Genomic DNA, 17672 nt, shown 5'->3' on the forward strand with positions numbered 1-17672 from the left:
CAAATGTCTGAGTTCGAGGTCAGCCTGGTCTACAAAGTGAGTTCCAGGACAGTCAGGGCTATACAGAGAAACCCTGTCTCTAAAAACCAAAAAAACTTGGTTTTTAGAACTACCAGAACTACCAAAGTTACACAGTTAGACAGACCCTGCCCCAAACAAACAAATAAACAGAACACAAGAAGTCAATTGCTGACTAAAAGGAGGTGGGAGTATGTGACTGGTAGATAATCACGTTCTAAACATCATAATCAGCCAAATACTATCAGTATTGATATATGCTAATCAATTAATATTATCAAAGGAATCAAGAGTAAATACTAAATCAAGGGGAGCATGAGTGACACATAACAGGACACATATATAGACTTAAAAATACCTTCCTATGGAATACTTACTAGTTGCAACAGGAAACCAGACCAAACAAAAACAAAACAAAACAAACAAACAAACAAACGACTCAGTATTCTGTTAATGTACAATATGAACTAAGTGAGAGAAACCAAGAATATAAAATAAGAACTATTCTATTAAAAATGGATGAGGAAAAATTATTACTTAAATTTTTCAATATTATAGGATAAAGACAAAGAAAAAGTTCAAGATGAAAAGAGAAATAAAAAAACATAATAAATGCAGTTATGTACTGGGTTGGGACTGTGGAATGGGTAGTGAAGAATATTATTAATATGATTATAGTAATGTCCAGTTTAAAGTGCAGAAGAGAATCACTTCAGCCCAGTGCATCAGGTCCAGCCTAGGAACCAAAAACTTCAGAGGGAAGGTATATAAATATGGGATTTTCTGTCAAATGATTTGGGGGGGGATGTTAGGGGGATTAGTGGAGGGAAGGTGGGTGGGAGGGAGGGAGGGAGATAGAGAAAGAGAGACAGAGAAAGAAAATGTATCTGTGTATAAGGGAAAAAGGTGCAAAAAAGGGAAAGAGTGAGCAGGAAAGAGAGGAGAGAGGGAAAGAAAGGAATAAAGAGCTCATGTAATAGACTAATGAGCCAAAAAATTAACCCCAGATAAATACGGTAAAGGATATTTGAATGTTTGAGTAATGTCAGCAATTTATCATTATATATGGAAACAACATCCAAATAAAAAGGAGACTGATGTGGCCAAGAATTCCTAGACATCTTTCTAAAATACCTCTAATACCTCCAACAATGTCTTAATAACTGTCTTCCTGTCAGCTTGTCTGACGCTGAATCATGTGAAGAAGAGAGAAAGGAAAAGTCAAATTAGCAGTTAGTTTTCATTAGACAACTAAAGGGAGCTATTAAGAACGTGGATATAAAGAAGAGTGTACTCTCCGGGTCAGCGTAAGGTCTCAACACCATCATTAAAATGAAAGGTCAACTAAGAACACAGAGTGGTACATGGATTACAGAACACACTGGCAAGTTTTTGACTAAAACAAGACAGAAATGTGATCAGCCTTTTACCAGCAATTTCCCTCACTATGAAAGACATGATCTGGTACAAGATGAGCTACAGGCACAGACTTGTAAATTATGTCACCTCACTGGCAACATAACTTCCAAATTTACCCAGAAGCGATATTCTGACAGGTCATTAAATATTTCACAGCAAATAATTCTTCGTTTGGTCCCAACTAAAGCCTTGAAATGTTGGTATGGCTTCCTACAAAGACCTGACAACGAGAAGCAAGCTGAAATGAAGATAACATGTATTTGTTGTTGTTCCGGGATGCAGATAAGTACTTTGTTCTACATGAACTTTTGAACTTCTACCATAAAAGAATAATAGTGTAAGTCTGCTTCATGATAGGTAACTTGTCTCCTCTGTAATTAAAAAATCAGAATTTGTACCCAGAAAATTTAGATTCTGAACATTAAAGAACATATCAAGATTTCAAATACTATTAATACAAAATTAAGGCTATATTTTATTATAACATTTTATATCTCTCTATATATCTATCCAGTTTCCATGCTATCTATACTATATATATATATATATCCATATATTCCATGCTATCTATACTCTCTCTCTCTCTCTCTCTCTCTCTATATATATATATATATATATATATATATACACATACACACACACACATACATATACACATACATATACACATACATACACACACATATAAAATGTTTCTATCTTACTTAAGGCACTAAATCTATACAATTCATTTAAAAATGCAATATGAGTTCTAGTCTTTGAAACCTGCTTTTCAAAGGAGTCCATGGAAAAAACAAAAACATGGAACTTAAAATATTCTGTAATGTGTCCCCATCCTTGGTTAAGAAAGTTTCTGTACCTGGAGATTGATCTCCGCCTCATAGAAAGTTAGACATGAGCAGTAATGTCGATCTGAGTCAATATCTGTTAGGACCACCACAAAGAATGTTGGCTGTTTCCGCTCTCTGGACAGGTGCCATCCACCAGGTTGACAAAACTAAAAGGATAAGGGGGGAAAGTCATTAAAAATAAAAATTTACTATTTGTTAATATATAAAATGTTCAATATAACATTGTCATTAAAACTATATACCTGAGAGGCTACAAAATTGGTTCACAGGGTAAAGTGCTTGCTTCATACACAGGAAGACTAGAGCTCCAACTCTCGTACTTATGTTTAAAAAAAAAAAAAACAAAAAAAAACCAGGGTCAAGAGTGATGGTGTGTGCCTGACATCTTAGCACAATGAAGCAGAGATACAAGGAAGACCATAGAAGCTCACTGATCAGTCAATCTAGCCAACTACTGATTCAGCAAGAGGCTGCGTTTCAAAAAATAAGGTAGGAATCAATAAAGGTACAGGATGCTGACCTCTGGCTACCATCCATGCATGTGTAAGTACATACCTGTGCTCACATGTCCATATACATACATATATATATCACACAAATTTATTTATTTGATATGGTATGCTATAAGAGTTCAAAAAAGTTCAGCAAAGTTGTCCATAGGCAATGATATTGGCCTACCATTCTGAGATGCCAATCTATCTTTGGCATCTGTAGGAACACAGCATCCGGTGAAAGACTCTTCTTCCAAATACTGGAAACGTCATGGTAGGAGCTGAGAGGGAGTGCAGAAAGGGATTCTACTTGGGAGGAGGAAGGCAACCAGCAACAGGATTGCAAAGTTAAGAGAAGTGAGAGCAGGGAACAGGTAGGGATGAGGTGAAATGCTGGGTATGTGTAAGTGTACTAAACAAAAAATAATTTTAAAAGTAAAATGAGGGCCTACAGAGACTGATGCGGTTTAACCACATCACCAAAGTTCACCCCAGAACCCTTGTAACAAACAAAGTGTCATTTGCCATGTGCCTGTGACACCAAGGTTGCTAGAAGTAGAGATAAGATTTCTGGGGTGATCTAGCAAAAACAAAAAACATACACAACAAACAAACAAACAAACAAACAAGCAAACAACAACAACAACAAACAGGTTCCAGATTCAGGGAGAGACCTTGCCTCAAGGGAATATTAGAGAGAATGATAGACAAGGGCCCCCACACCCTCCTCTGCCTCTGCACCTATCACCACATACCTGTACACGGCATACTCACACACATTAAAACAATAAATATTCATTAAAAATTGTTGTAAATCCTTATCTGCGAGTAAGCAATATGAATAATACTCTTTTGTAGTCCTTACAATTGATGAGCACACACAATTGATGAGCCAAAAAATCTTGAGAACTGAAGTTTTATGGCAAGTGGGTATTGGCATGTAACTAACCTTGTTATACTCCAGGGCAGAAGGAGGATAGATCTGGGGTACAACCAGGAAGTTTAAACCGATTATAACAAGCCCAAAATGTTTCTTAAAATCTTACTCTCTTTCAATGATTTTTTAATCTGAATGTAGTACATTATTTTTATTAGGTTTTTTTTGTTCTTTGATGGTTTCATAGATACATATGCTGAGTGTTAGTTGTTACATACATACATACATACATACATACATGCATGCACTCGTTCTTCTCTGACCGTCTCTCTCCCAGTGAGGCTCTTCTTCCCATCAAGCCTCATTCTCTAAGCCGACTCAGTCAGAGCCAAGGTAACGAAGCTGACAGGTACTGGCTAGAAGCATAACAAGACTTGTACATTCACCATGGCCTACTTTTGACAAACCACTTCTTTACTATAAAGCAAAACCATTCTGTGGATTGATCTGAGAGGCATACCTTCTTACAGGGTGTTGTTCTTGTTCATCAGGGGACTGATGGGTTTGGAAACACTTTCATACCCAGGAGAGTAACTGTTACTGTCATCAAAACTTTACATGGAACTAAGGTTTCAAAAGGAAAACCTGTATTTCAGTTCTATCAAATATGTTTCCCTTATCAGTTCCCTGTCAGAGAAGAGTTCAGAGATAAGCAAGTGACTTTTTAGAGCAGACAGACCTACTGAGGGGACACTTGGATGGTTTTCACTACCTGAAACTAGAAAAGGCAACTGTACGTGTTCCTCGATGTTCTGTATACATGGTGAAGATAAAATTAACAGGATGAAATGCTTTATGGTTTATTTGAACTAAATGACCTTAAAGAGATTGCATCCTGTAGGAGTTCTCTGAAGAATGGTCACATTTAGCATCTCTAGATGCCTTCATCCACATTTTTGAAATCGTACTTTACTGACTTGTAGTAAGGGGGCATATGTCATATTTAAACTAAAAAATTAAATGTGCCATTTTAAAAAGTCTACAAGAAAATTCTTTCTTGTAATAGAAAACAGCAAACATAAAACTTCCAAAAGAAGAAGAATGTAAAACAAACAGACAACCAACAGCCTGGGAAAAAGTCTTCACTAAGCCCACATTCGACAGAGGGCTAATATCCAAACTATAGAGGAACTCAAGAAGCTCCTCACTAAAAAGCCAAGTAACCCAACTAAAAATGGGGTATAAAACTAAACAAAACTTACAACAGAGGAATCTTAAAGGGCTATGAAACACTTAAAGAAATGTGATCAGGGAAATACAAACTAAAATGATCCTGAGATTCCACCTTACACCCATCAGAATGGCTAGGATCAAATCCTCAGGTAACAACACATGTTGGCGAGGATGTGGAGAAAGAGGAGCACTCCTCCATTGCTGGTGGGATTGCAAACTGGTACAACCACTCTGGAAATCAATCTGGAGGTTCCTCAGAAAATTGGAAAAAGATCCTGAAGACCCAGCTATATCACTCTTGGGCATATACCCAAAAGATGCCCCACCATGCCACAGGGGAACATGTTCCACTATGTTCATAGTGGCCTTATTTGTGATATCCCTTATTTCAAATATAAAACTATAATTATACAAAGGAATTAAAGTATACATTGAAAAATAACATCAGAGTCAAACTTTACAGGAACTCTGGATCTGAATTCTCACATGAAATGAATGAGTATGCAAATATCCAGGTAATAAAGTATATACAACTGAAAGTACAAAATGATGTCTCAACGATTAAACAGCTTTATACTGTGGTTAAAAGTCCAAATCCACTGTACAACAGAGAAGCAGTAACAAGATTTGGGGATCAAGCTATGACCCCAGTAGCTAATGAAAAGTAGTTCCCTTAGGATCTGGATTTAAAAGGCAATAATGTTAAATGGCTCAGCCGTTTCAATTCTTCATTAAGAATGCTGATGAACCAATTAATGGGAGTTGAAATTACAATGTTTAAACCTAGGATCCAGTCACACTCTGACAGGAATGTGAGAGAATATTTAGACAGCTGGGAGCAGGGTAGTCACTAAAAGACAATGAACAGAATGGTAACAGAATGATAAGCGTTAAACAAACAGAAGAAATTCAGGGTTTTGTGGTCCCTAGTGTCTTTTACTGGCAAACGGGAGAAACAATTGCTATCACAGGTGCAGACCTAAACAGCACTGACTGTCAACACTGATACACTTAGATTTTGGCTGCCTTCAAATAACTGAGAAAGCACGTGTATTTGAAATGATGTTATCAACGAGCATATCACATAAACTGACTAACACTGTTATTTCCCACACATATTCATGGGTAGACACAACAAAGTATGTCTCTTCATCTCCCTTGGTCTTGACCTCACCATTTCACACATCTGGTCCATGAAGAGTCCATGAAGATGTTACCATGTATCTGGGCAAGCACAGGATTCCTTCTTAATCTAAAGTTTTCATTAAGACCTTCGTATAGTGACTTTGGCATAGCTTGGAGACTGGTACTCAAAAGTGCAAACTTAGGAGTGCTCATTGCTCAGTACTGCAGGACTCTGCATAGCAATTAATTACAAACACTAATTTTGTTTCATTACCCAAACATTAGAAGTAGATCAGTAAAACTGTTCAGTAAAACAGTCCAGTGACAGACCCAAAGTGGGATCCAACTCAAGAAGAGGCCCCAAGGTCTGACACTATTACTAAGGCTATGGGGTGCTCACAAAAATGGACCTAGCATGACTGCACTCTGAAAGACCCAACAAGCAGAAGAAAGAGTCAGATGCAGATATTTTCACCCACCAATGGACAGAAGCTGCTGACCCTTGTGACTGAATTAGGGAAAGGCTGAAAGAAGCGACCTGAAGAAGGGTTACCCTGGAGGAGGACCAGCAGTCTCAATTAACCTGGACCCCTGAGATCTCTCAAACACTGGACCACCAACCAGGCAGCATACACCACCTACTATGAGGATGCCAACACATGTACAGCAGAGGACTGCCCCAGGTCTGGGTTCAATCAGGGATGATGCAAGTGACCCTCAAGAGACTGGAGGCCCCAGGGAGTTTTGAGGTCTAGAAAGTTAACATTTTACAGACTTCTAAAACCAAATATCTGATCACTACTTGAAATGTACTCTTTTAAGAGCCAGAAACACATGTGCATAATGTCTCAGGAAAGAACTTTTAATAAAAATGATTTTTTAAAAAATTTAAATTTCTCACTTAAATAGAGGAAACAAGGTGAGTCCAACGTTAAATACTTCTTCTTTTCTGGTAAAGTATAAACACTGGAATTTTACTAATTTCCTGGATAACAAACAGAAAGTATGCTATTACTTGGGGCTTTTCCACAAATAATCCCGTTACCATGTTCTCAAACAAAAGAGAAATCAGAATAATATTGCCAATTGACTCCTTCCAAAGAGTATATATAGTACGGTCTAAGAGCTACAAATATAGCATAGCAGCTTAGTGGCAGAACATTTTTCCAGTATGTGCAAGGCCCTAGGGTCAAACCCTAGAACCACTTAAGGAAAAATATATCTGAGCAACTGTGATCATAAGGTAACATGCAGTCATTAAGAAGTCTTTAATTCCTGAACTTTCCAGGACTTTTATCATGAAGGGGTGTTAATTTTGTCAAATGCTTTCTCAGCATCTAATGAGATGATCATGTGGTTTTTCTCCTTGAGTTTATTTATATAGTAGATTATGTTGATGGATTACCATATATTAAACCATCCCTGCATCCCTGGAATAAAGCCTACTTGATCATGATGGATGATCATTTTGATGTCTTCTTGGATTCAGTTTGTGAGGATTTTATTGAGTATTTTTGCATCTATATTCATAAGGGAAATTGGTCTGAAGTACTCTTTCTTTGTTGGGTCTTTATGTGATTTAGGTATCAAAGTAATTGTGGCTTCATAGAATGAATTGGATAGAGTACCTTCTGTGTCTATTTTGTGGAATAGTTTGTGAAGAACAGGAATTAGATCTTCTTTGAAGGTCTGATAGAACTCTGCACTAAACCCATCTATCTGGTCCTGGGCTTTTTTTGGTTGGAGACTATTAATGACTGCTTCTATTTCTTTAGGGGATAGGGGACTGTTTAGATCATTAATCTGATCCTGATTTAACTTTGGTACCTGGTATCTGTATAGGAAGTTGTCCATTTCATCCAGGTTTTCTAGTTTTGTTGAGTATAGCCTTTGATAGTAGGATCTGATGATGTTTTAGATTTCCTCAGGTTCTGTTGTTGTGTCTCCCTTTTCATTTCTGATTTTGTTAATTAGGATACTGTCACTGTGCCCTCTAGTTAGTCTGGGTAACGGTTTATCTATCTTGTTGATTTTCTCAAAGAACCAGCTCCTTGATTGGTTGATTCTTTGAATAGTTCTTTTCGTTTTCACTTGATTGATTTGAGCTCTAAGTTTGATTATTTCCTGCCGTCTACTCCTCTTGGGTGAATTTGCTTCCTTTCTTTCTAGAGCTTCTAGGTGTGCTGTCAAGCTGCTAGTATATGTTCTGTCTAGGTTTTTTGGCAGCACTCATAGCTATGAGTTTACCTCTTAGAACTGCTTTCATTGTGCCCCATAAGTTTGGGTATGCTGTGGCTTCATTTTCATTAAACTCTAAAAAGTCTAATCTCTATATTTCTTCCTTGACCAAGGTATCATTGAGTAGAGTGTTATTCAGCTTCCACATGAATGTTGGCTTTCTATTATTTATGTTGTTATTGAAGATCAGCCTTAGTCTGTGGTGATCTGATAGGATGGATGGGATAATTTCAATATTTTTGTATACGTTGAGGCCTGTTTTGTGACCAATTATATGGTCAATTTTGGAGAAGGTGCTGAGAAGGTATATCCTTTTGTTTTAGGGTAAAATGTTCTGTAGATATCTGTTAAATCCATTTGTTTCATAACTTCTGTTACTTTCAATGTGTCTCTTTAGTTTCTGTTTTTAGGATCTGTCCAATGATGAGAGTGGGGTGTTGAAGTCTCCCACTATTATTGTGTGAGGTGCAATGTGTGCTTTGAGCTTTACTAAAGTTTCCTTAATGAATGTGGCTGCCCTTGCATTTGGAGCATAAATATTCGGAATTGAGACTTAAAATCACATCTCATAATGATGATAGAGGACTTTAAGAAGAATATAAATAATTCCCTTAAAGAAATACAGAAGAACACAGGTAAACAGCTAGAAGCCCTTAAAGAGGAAACACAAAAATCCCTTAAAGAATTGCAGGAAAACACAACAAAATAGGTGAAGGAATTGAACAAAACCATTCAGGATAGAAATCACAAAGGGAGATAACCATGAAATTAAGAAACCTAGGAAAGGGATCAGGAGGCATAGACACAAGCATCACCAACAGAATACAAGAGATGGAAGAGAGAATCTCAGGGGCAGAAGATACCATAGAAAACACTGACACAACAGTCAGAGAAAATACAAAAAGCAAAAAGCAAAAAGCTCTAACCCAAAACATCCAGGAAATCCAGGATACAATGAGAAGACCAAACCTAAGGATTATAGGTATAGAAGAGAGCGAAGATTTCCAACTTAAATATCTTCAGTAAATATCTTCAACAAATTATAGAAGAAAACTTCCCTAACCTAAAGAAAGAGATGCCCATGAACATACAAGAGGCCTACAGAACTCCAAATAGACTGGACCAGAAAAGAAATGCACAAAACAAATAAAGAATATTAAAAGCAGTAAGGGGAAAAGGTCAAGTAACATATAAAGGCAGACCTATCAGAATTACACCAGACTTCTCACCAGAAACTATGAAAGCTAGAAGATCCTGGACAGATGTTATACAGATCCTAAGAGAACACAAATGCCAGTCCAGGCTACTATACCCAGCAAAATTCTCAATTACCATAGATAGAGAAACCAACATATTCCATGACAAAACAAATTTACACAATATCTTTCCACAAATCCAGTCCTGGATTTCCTGGATGTTGTGGAGCTGTTGTGTCAATGTTTTATATGGTATCTTCTGCACTTGAGATTCTCTCTATCTTCTGTATTCTGTTGGTGGTGTTTGCATCTATGACTCCTGATTGCTTTACTAGGTTTTCTAACTGCAGGGTTGTCTCCCTTCATGATTTCTTTATTGTTTCTAGTTCCATTTTTAGATCCGAGCTCCTGGGAGTCAAGCTGCCTTTCGGACCTTGAGATCCTGGTGTGATAAGCTTCTGGGATCCTGGGACCCTCTGATCCTGAGTGTATTAGAGTGCTGGGAGTGGAGCTGCCTGTGGAGTTTATGCCCAAGGTCTGCTCAGGGCACCTGCCCAAATAGAGGAACCCCTGCCACTGGTCTGGTGGAGTTCCTGCATGCCTGGGTCCCTCCAGTCACAGTTACTCCCAGTGTTGGGGACAGATGTTGTGTCCTCCTCACCTCTGATCCTCTGGGGTTTTTGGTTCTTTTCCTTTTTTTTTTTTTTTAAGTGTTTTGTGTTTCAGAAATACATAGTGATGGTGAGGTTTGGTGGTATACATATGTAATCAAAGCACTCAGGAGGTATAGGCAAAAGAATCCATGAGTTCAAGGCCAGGTCAGTCTAGGCTACATTGTGAGATCACATCTCCCCATCTCCCCACCAAAAGTCACAGCATACAGTAATGCATTCAGAAACACTAACGGATAACAATGAATTAATTGAATTATTCAAAATGATTTTGAGAAAAGAAGATGACAAACTCAAGATAAGCTACAGAGAGAGTTTTGAACACAAAATGTCTCTCATAAAACAATCAGGATTAAATAATATGCATGTAAATGATTAGCACATTGCCTAGTGCTGAAATAGTAAACATGTTATAGCTGTGGCCAATCACAGCAGTAGTATTGAAGCTTACCGATAACCAGTATCATTTTCACTGTTACTACTGCAAAAAAGAACAGGAGGGGGTTGACACATGAAACCTACCAAACACGGAACCTGAATCACAACCAGGTGGATAGTAGAGGGAACAGAGGGACAGTTTTTCAAAGGATGATTCAAGATGTGTGTTTGTATGTATATGTGATAAATATATATACATATATGATGGGGACCCTCATGCTGAAAGCAACTAATCCAATTAATCTATTGAGAAATTACCATATGCCACCCTCAGTCTTCATAACTAGAACCACAGTAAGACAGATAAAGTCTTCCTCTTCACTCACTGTTTGGTATGATTGGTGATTTCATTAACACATGGTTATTAACTTAAACATAAAAATAATTCAAGAAAATGTCTGGACTTAAAAATATATGAATAGCAATTTTCTATTCTATGGACTCATACAAAAGATTAGAAATGGCTACAACTCTTTGAATCTGTTTTCTTTCTTGGTACCTGATAAGAATTTACTCATATACAAAGTACATAAACCTCAGAAAACACCTGCATCAAAATTATCCTTCATATATCAAAAATAATAATAATAAAGTAAGTTTCAAGGTACAATTCAAGTTACAGATGATATTTCAGTGCAAAAATGAACTAAACATTGCTATAAATGCTGACTGGATGGAACACTGCACAATAGATGTCACTTCAAAGCACAGGACACTGTAGAATCTGTGATTTGGAAATGAATCAAAACATACAGCTAAAGAGAACTAATGAAATATGATTCAAGCAGTTCAAATTTGTTAGTTTTAGTTCTCATGAGCTTCATAACGATGTTTGGTATGAAGCGTTAACACTGTTTTTGATGAGACCTGTCTAAACAAGATGAGTTTTATTTACCAAAACAAAAACATTGTCTTAGCTTGATCTGGATGGTTGGCTAACTTTAGAACCTATCATTTGTCAGTCACAGTGTTTACTGCTTGTTCACTTAATGCAGACCTTCTGAGAAAGGCATTTGCAGAATACATGCTCCCTGCTAAATATTATTGTTAAAAGCAACAACCAGAGATGACTATCTAGTTAAGCTGTTTGTCTTTATTCCCTTGAAAAAAATTAGAACAAACAGAACAAAATGTTCTACTCCAAAAGCTCAGTCCAAATGTATCAGGATGACAGCAAATGGGTGTTTCCTTGGAACTTCAGAGGTAACAACATTTGAAAAGGAGTCTAGAAGAAGACACTTTTCAATGTTACATTATCAAACACAAGGGAAAAAGGTCCACTGAAACAGCAACATCATAATCAGTGTTCACAGATGACAAGGATAGACTGCTATAATATAAGCATGTCTCAAGTCAGACATCAGAACCCAGAGAAACCAGGATTTAATGCATAACCAATGAAAAAGAAAATAAGAAGCAGGTAGTCTCTCATTCCATTTACTCACTTAAAGTCACATAACAATACTCTTAAAATAATGAATCTTACATTGTTCATAGTCAACTAAATTATACATATACATAGTGAAAGAAGAGTCTGTGAGCCCAAACCACTTATCAACAGGAGAAATATGCGGTGTTATTTAAAAATAAAACTATCAGAACTGAAACAGGCACTGTAGGGCATGACTGAAATCCCAGCACTCAGAGAAAAGGAGGAAAAAAGCTAAACAAAGGCTCAAGGACACCCGGATCTATACAGTAAGATGCAGGCTAACCATGGTGACATAGTGAACCTATTTCAAAAGAGGAAGAAAAGAAAAAGAAGATAAAGAAAAAGTACCTCAAACCATTAAAATTAATATAATAAAATAGTTGAAAGAAAACTCCCTTGTACATAAAGTCTGAGAATTAGGCATAAATGCTGAATCAAATGCAACTTTTCTCCACCTGGATTCTCAGATCTAGAACCTATGAAAAAGGAGCATTGATGGGATTCTGACACATCAAAAAAAGAAATGGTATGTCAAAAAATAATTAGTGTAACATCATCAGCACACTTTTAGTGAGATAATCACTAAATATCACTGACCACTCACTATACTCAAGTGTAACCTGTACTCTCTGGGAATAAATCTGATTTGGGGCTGGACAAAAAACTACTAAAACATAGATACAATACAAAACAGCATACACTATGTGTAAATTAGTGACCAAACCAGAAGATTTTAGGAGATAAGAGAAAGAATAAACTTACTTAAAAACACATCACAAACTTGTCTATATGCTTGCCCGTAAATTTCAAGAACTACTCTCCTCTCCTTGGATGCTATTTCCTTCCTCAAAGAATTTTTCCCAACTACTTTGATCTCCACATCACTATAAGCCATATTATGAATTCAATTTCTTATAAACAGGCTTGTTACTCCAACATCTGTGAGTTCATGAAGTGTATCCATATTGTATTTCCCTACATTGAAATGTCTGACTTGGTGCTGTAGGGATGGACGGCTATGAGGATAACAATGCTAGCTTCACAAGCTTGACCACCTAACAAGGAAATGTATAAAAAAATAAAGTTACTAAAAAACTTAATGGAAACTTTACTATATACTTGTTAACAGATTTCAAGAAGTGCCCTCCTTTGCTTGGTAACTATTTCCTTTCTCATGAATTCTTCCTAACTATTTTAGTCTCTATAGCATTATAAGCCATAATATGAATACAATTTCCTACAAACAGCCTTGTTCCTCCAACAACTGTGAGCTCCTTAATAGAAGAACTAGATGCCTTAAAAAAATTAGTATTTGAAGGGCTGGTGAGATGCTCGGCTGGTAAATGAGCACATTTGATCCACAACCCACATGGTAGAAGGAAAGACCTAATTTCAACAAACTGTCCTCTGATCTCCACTTTCATGTGCACACAAACATAAACAGATCAACCAACCAAACAAAAATTTAAAAACAAGATTTAACTTTTAATAATACTTATATAGAAAACACAATAATTTACACTTAACCAAATTTGTTAAGACAACCTTTGCACCAAGTCAGACATTTAAACTTAGGGAAATGCAAGTGGAAATATCTACACTCCGAATGACTATATAATGAAAGGAGATCAACTGGGAGTTCAAAAACTGTTTTAAAAGTATTGATAATTAAGTAATAAAAGCATGATATAAAGTGAAAAGAGGAATTAAAATACTAAACTTATTTTAATTTTTATTTATGTGTATTTATGTCTTGTGAGAAAGTGTGCCAGGCATGCTGATTGATGGCTGTGGGAGCCACAACAGGATCCCTGGAGCTAGAACTACAGGCTATTGCAAGCTGCCTGATTCTCACTGGGAACTCTTGGCCACTGAGCTTTCTCCAACCCAACTACTTATTCCTAAAGCCAATTAAGCAGTGGCTACGTAATCGCATCTGTTCTCTCATCAAAGTATTTCAAAACAGCAACAGTTTTAGTATTTTTAATTAGAAAAAAACGTTTAAGAAATACGTGTTTTTCTTTTATTGAAAATAGATTTTCACTACAATATATTCTGATTACAGTTTCCCCTCCCTCTACTCATCTCAGTTCTTCCCCACCTCCACTCCCCTCCTGAATACACCCCTTTCTGTCTTTTCTTTAAAAAACAAACAGGCACCTATGGAATAAAAATGAAATCAAGTAAAATACAGTAAGATAAAAAAAATCAGAATAGGACAAAACAAAAACAAAGAGCCCAAGAAAAGGCACAAAAATCAGATGTAGACACAAAAACATACTCATTTGCATACTTAGAAATCCCATAAAAACACAAAATAAGAAGCCATAATATATACGCAAGGAACCTGTAGAATAAACAAACAAACAAACAAACAAATAGAAAAAGAAAAGCCCTGACATGGCATTATGAAATAAAGAATCGTCAAAGATGCCATTGAGTTCATTTTCTGTTGGTTTGTCTGCTGCTGGGCATGAGGCCAACTCTTAAGAGTCTTGAGAATAGTTTATTTCACTTGGGGAAAACTAAATATTCATTTGCAAGTGGCTATCAATTGGCAATAGCTTCTGACTTAGAGATCAAGAACTCTGTCTACTTCTCATTTCAGTCCTATGACCTCATCTGGTACACACCTGTGTGCCCAGTCTCTGTGAGGTGATATGTGCATTTGTCGTGTTGATTTGGACAGACTTGTTTTCTTGGTGTTCTCTATACTCTCTGGGCTCTAATACTTTTGCTGCCTCCTCTTCTAAATTGTTCCCTGAACCGTGAGAGGAAGGATTTGAAGAAGACATCCCATTTAGGACTAAGTGTCCAAAGTCTCACTCTCTGCATAATGTCTGACCATGTTCTTTGTATTTACTCCCACCCGCTGCAGGAGGAAGCTTCTTTGATCATTGACTGAGCAAGACTCTCATCTAAGAGTACAACAGGATATCCTTTTATTGCTACTTTTTTTTTTTTTAAAGGACAGAAATATTTGGTTTTACCCTCGGTTCATGAGCTATCTAGTCTTAGGTTCTCTGTCACCCAAGCAGTGTCAGGTAGTGAGTTTGGTTTGTAAGCTTTCTATACTTGGAGATATCCAGTTTTAATAAGTGGTGGAGAGGATGCAAGGTGTTATTTCAATTTTCTTATATCTGTTGAGACTTGGTTTATATTTGATTTGAGTATGTGGTCAATTTTGGAGAAAGTTCCATGAACTACTGAGAAGTAAATATTTCTGTATGTGTGTTTGAGTAAAAATATTCTATGAATATCTTAGGTTCAAGCTTTATCTGAAAGTACTATTGAATATTCCTTAAAACTAGAAAGGTATAATTGGTGACTTTGGGGGATTTGTTTGGGGAAGAGGGTCTCCATATGTAGCCATGGCTGTTCTCAAACTGGCACTTCTCCTTCCTCAGCCTTTCAGGTGATAAATCAGAGGTATGTACTACCATGTTGAATGTGCTATTTTATAATACTGTGAAATGTTAATACACCATGGGAGAAAAAAATATTAATATTGTTATTGCATATGAGTTTCAAATTACAGGCATTATTGAATATATGCACAAAGTAGGAAAACTCTTATTCAGTTATGATCACATAGCACAAAAGTTAAAAAGTATTAGAAAGCACAAGTAAGAGTCTGTAGCCAGGCAGTAGTGGTGTACTCCTTTAATCTCAGCACCCCAGAGTTTGTGGCTAGCCTCATCTATATACAGAATTCTAGGACAGCCAAGGCTACACAAAGAAACCATATCTGGGGAAAAAACCAGAAAACAAAAAAACAACCACCACCACCACCACCACCACCACCACCACCACCACCACCAACAACAACAACAACAACAAGAGTGTCTAGACCATGCCTCTTAAAAGTGTTCCTTAGCATTTCTCTAAAGACTTCTTGTAACCATCAGTCAGATGGTTCACTGGGTAAAGGCAACTCACATGGGAAGAGAACCAATCTATAAGTTGTCCTCCGCACTCCACATGACATGTAATAAAAGTCTTAAAATTTTTGTAAATATTTTAACTTCTTATTGAAAACTAGACATGACATATATCATTGTACTTAGAAATCATTTTCAATACACAGCTATGCACTTTTAGCAATTAAACCTAATTTCCTATGATAGCTGTTTATAGGTCTCTAGGCATTGACTTCATCTATCAATTTTTATATACCTAAAATTCATAAGGTTATTGATGTCATTATCACATGATTCTTCAGAGGTAAGGATAGGAACTCGTGTGTGGGATAACAGCATCATCAACAAGGTTAGATTTTTAGTGGCATAAATGCATCTTCAAGATACTGTATGCATTAAAATGTCGAGAAGTACTAAAAATGAAAAAAGTAACAGAATTTATAGTCTATGCCAGTCCTTAAAAAATGATCAGATGTTAAGTGTGAATATGAGACAACATGAAATAAACACAGAAGTGGTCTAATGTTTTAAGAAAGGTGAACAACACCTAATTTGCCATTTTCAGAAAACTATGATGGGACTAAAAATTTGTACCACAAATAAAAGGAGTATCGCAAATTTATTATCAAAAAAATCAATAGCTGTTACATTCAATCAAATGGCACAGAGTAAGAAAATCAAAGCACATTCTATATTTGATGAGCCATATTCCATAGCAAAAACATTTTTTTAAAGTTTAAAAAATGGACAAGTCCCTTTCGGGTGGCGCCAGCACTGGGTCAGCTTGGACGCAGAGTAGGCGGACACCTCCAAGGTCCGAGAGAGGACTCTCTACTCGATCTTAGGACCACTGGTGAGTGGAACACAACTTCTGTTCCAATAAAATCTCGGGGGACCTGAGACAGAATTAGGGAAACAGGAAACCCGGCCTGACCAGGGTCACAAGTCCCTAGGGATAATAATAATGAAGATTTTCAACTCAAAGGGCCAGCAAACATCTTCAACAAAATTATAGAAGAAAACTTCCCAAACCTAAAGAAAGATATGCCCATGAACATACAAGAAGCCTACAGAACTCCAAATAGACTGGACCAGAAAAGAAATTCCTCCCGACCCATAATAATCAGAACAACAANTGCACTAAATAATGATAGAATATAAAAAGCAGTAAGGGAAAANGGTCAAGTAACATATAAAGGCAGACCTATCAGAATTACGCCAGACTTTTCACCAGAGACTATGAAAGCAAGAAGATCCTGGACAGATGTTATACAGACACTAAGAGAACACAAATACCAGCCCAAGCTACTATACCCAGCCAAATTTTCAAATACCATAGAAGAAACAAAAGTATTCCACAACAAAACCAAATTCACACATTATCTTTCCACGAATCCAGCCCTTCAAAGGATAATAACTGAAAAAAAAAATACAAGGACGGAAACCATGCCCTAGAAAAAAAAAAAGAAAGTAATCCTTCAACAAACCTAAAAGAAGACAGCCAAGAACAGAATGCCAACTCTAACAACAAAAATAACAGGAAGCAACAATTACTTCTCCTTAATACCTCTTAATATCAATGGATTCAATTCCCCAATAAAAGGACATAGACTAACAGACTGGCTACACAACAGGACCCAACATTTTGCTGCTTACAGGAAACCCATCTCAGGGAAAAAGACAGATACTACCTCAGAATGAAAGGCTGGAAAACAATTTTCCAAGCAAATGGTCTGAAGAAACAAGCTGGAGTAGCCATTCTA

At 36.8% G+C, this 17672-nt stretch overlaps 1 protein-coding gene across 5 annotated transcripts in view; it reads right to left on the bottom strand.

The window, feature by feature from the left end:
• Positions 1-17672, bottom strand: part of Sbf2 (SET binding factor 2) — a 355852-nt gene that overhangs the window by 174176 nt on the left and 164004 nt on the right. For all 5 annotated transcript variants that reach the window (XM_029479589.1, XM_021166298.1, XM_029479590.1 and 2 more), the window contains exon 3: positions 2297-2434. In XM_029479589.1, the coding sequence (XP_029335449.1) occupies positions 2297-2434 (138 nt within the window). The remainder of the gene's footprint in view (positions 1-2296; positions 2435-17672) is intronic.

Source organism: Mus caroli, chromosome 7, assembly GCF_900094665.2.
Source record: "Mus caroli chromosome 7, CAROLI_EIJ_v1.1, whole genome shotgun sequence".
NCBI classification, from domain to species: Eukaryota; Metazoa; Chordata; class Mammalia; order Rodentia; family Muridae; genus Mus; species Mus caroli.